The sequence below is a fragment of the Halyomorpha halys genome, unplaced genomic scaffold (genome assembly GCF_000696795.3).
Source record: "Halyomorpha halys isolate HHAL.00 unplaced genomic scaffold, Hhal_1.1 Scaffold2.1, whole genome shotgun sequence".
NCBI lineage: Eukaryota > Metazoa > Arthropoda > Insecta > Hemiptera > Pentatomidae > Halyomorpha > Halyomorpha halys.
In genome coordinates, this window is record NW_027111560.1 from 671,622 (window position 1) to 672,551 (window position 930).

The 930-nt window shown below is 24.4% G+C and overlaps 1 protein-coding gene across 2 annotated transcripts in view; it reads right to left on the minus strand.

The window, feature by feature from the left end:
- The window catches only part of LOC106683004 (kinesin-like protein KIF9), a gene marked incomplete in the record, with an annotated part of 78,223 nt that overhangs the window by 57,009 nt on the left and 20,284 nt on the right, over nucleotides 1–930 (minus strand). Inside the window, 1 exon segment of one of the 2 annotated variants that reach the window (XM_067049600.1) lies at nucleotides 491–584. In XM_067049600.1, the coding sequence (XP_066905701.1) occupies nucleotides 491–584 (94 nt within the window). 2 annotated transcript variants of the gene reach the window in all.

The window sequence follows — 930 nt, forward strand, 5'->3', positions numbered from 1 at the left end:
TGACTTCAAATAGGGCTGCTCACAATCCTATAGTTATAACATTTAGCATGGTAAAACATATAACATTTAACACAACATCATGAATACCCCTATTAACTGCCTTTTAAGAGGGAAAATTTCTTTCTCTTCACGCTTACTTCTTTCTCGCTTTAGTTAAAGTTTAACTTATAAATATCGACATTTAATACTTTTGATGTTTACGATCGATATTAAACTCAGAATCTTGTACTTTTAAAACTCTACTGTCAGACAATCTTCAGTATTAGATATTTAATATTACAGATATTACAAAATAATAATATTAGATATTATATATTTAAAGCAATTATTGGAATCTATAAACCAGAAACTCTACAAATGAAACATTTATTTTATATTTACTTAATCTGTAAAATACATATTAATGTTTTAATTTTACAAAAAAAAAAACTTATATACACATTAACTTAATATTTTCTAATAATCTTCAATTATGAGTTACATTACATACCTCAAATCTATTGTAGATTCCAAAGGCAGAATACGATTTTCCAGTATTTGAACTTCCAAAACAATAAATTATAAGATCACATCCTTTTAAAACTCTGTAAATATCAACTTTTTTTTACAAATCAGTCAATAATAAGTCTTGAACTAAAATAAATCAACACATCAAAATATAATATAAATTTGAAATTACAATATTTAATTGATAAATGTATTAATAATTGTATTCCTGTATTACTAGACTGGAACAAACAGTTAAATGGTTAGGTTATCGTTCACTTGATAGATCATACTGAAGGTATTTATAAATAAGTTTTTCTTCTTAGTGTAAATATTTCTGAATTTTAATTTTATTTATTTATTTTCCGTTCCTTTCTTACTAATAGATTATTCCAAGTAAACCACAATGGTTCCTATTCATCCCTCTATTTTCAATCCGCTGGT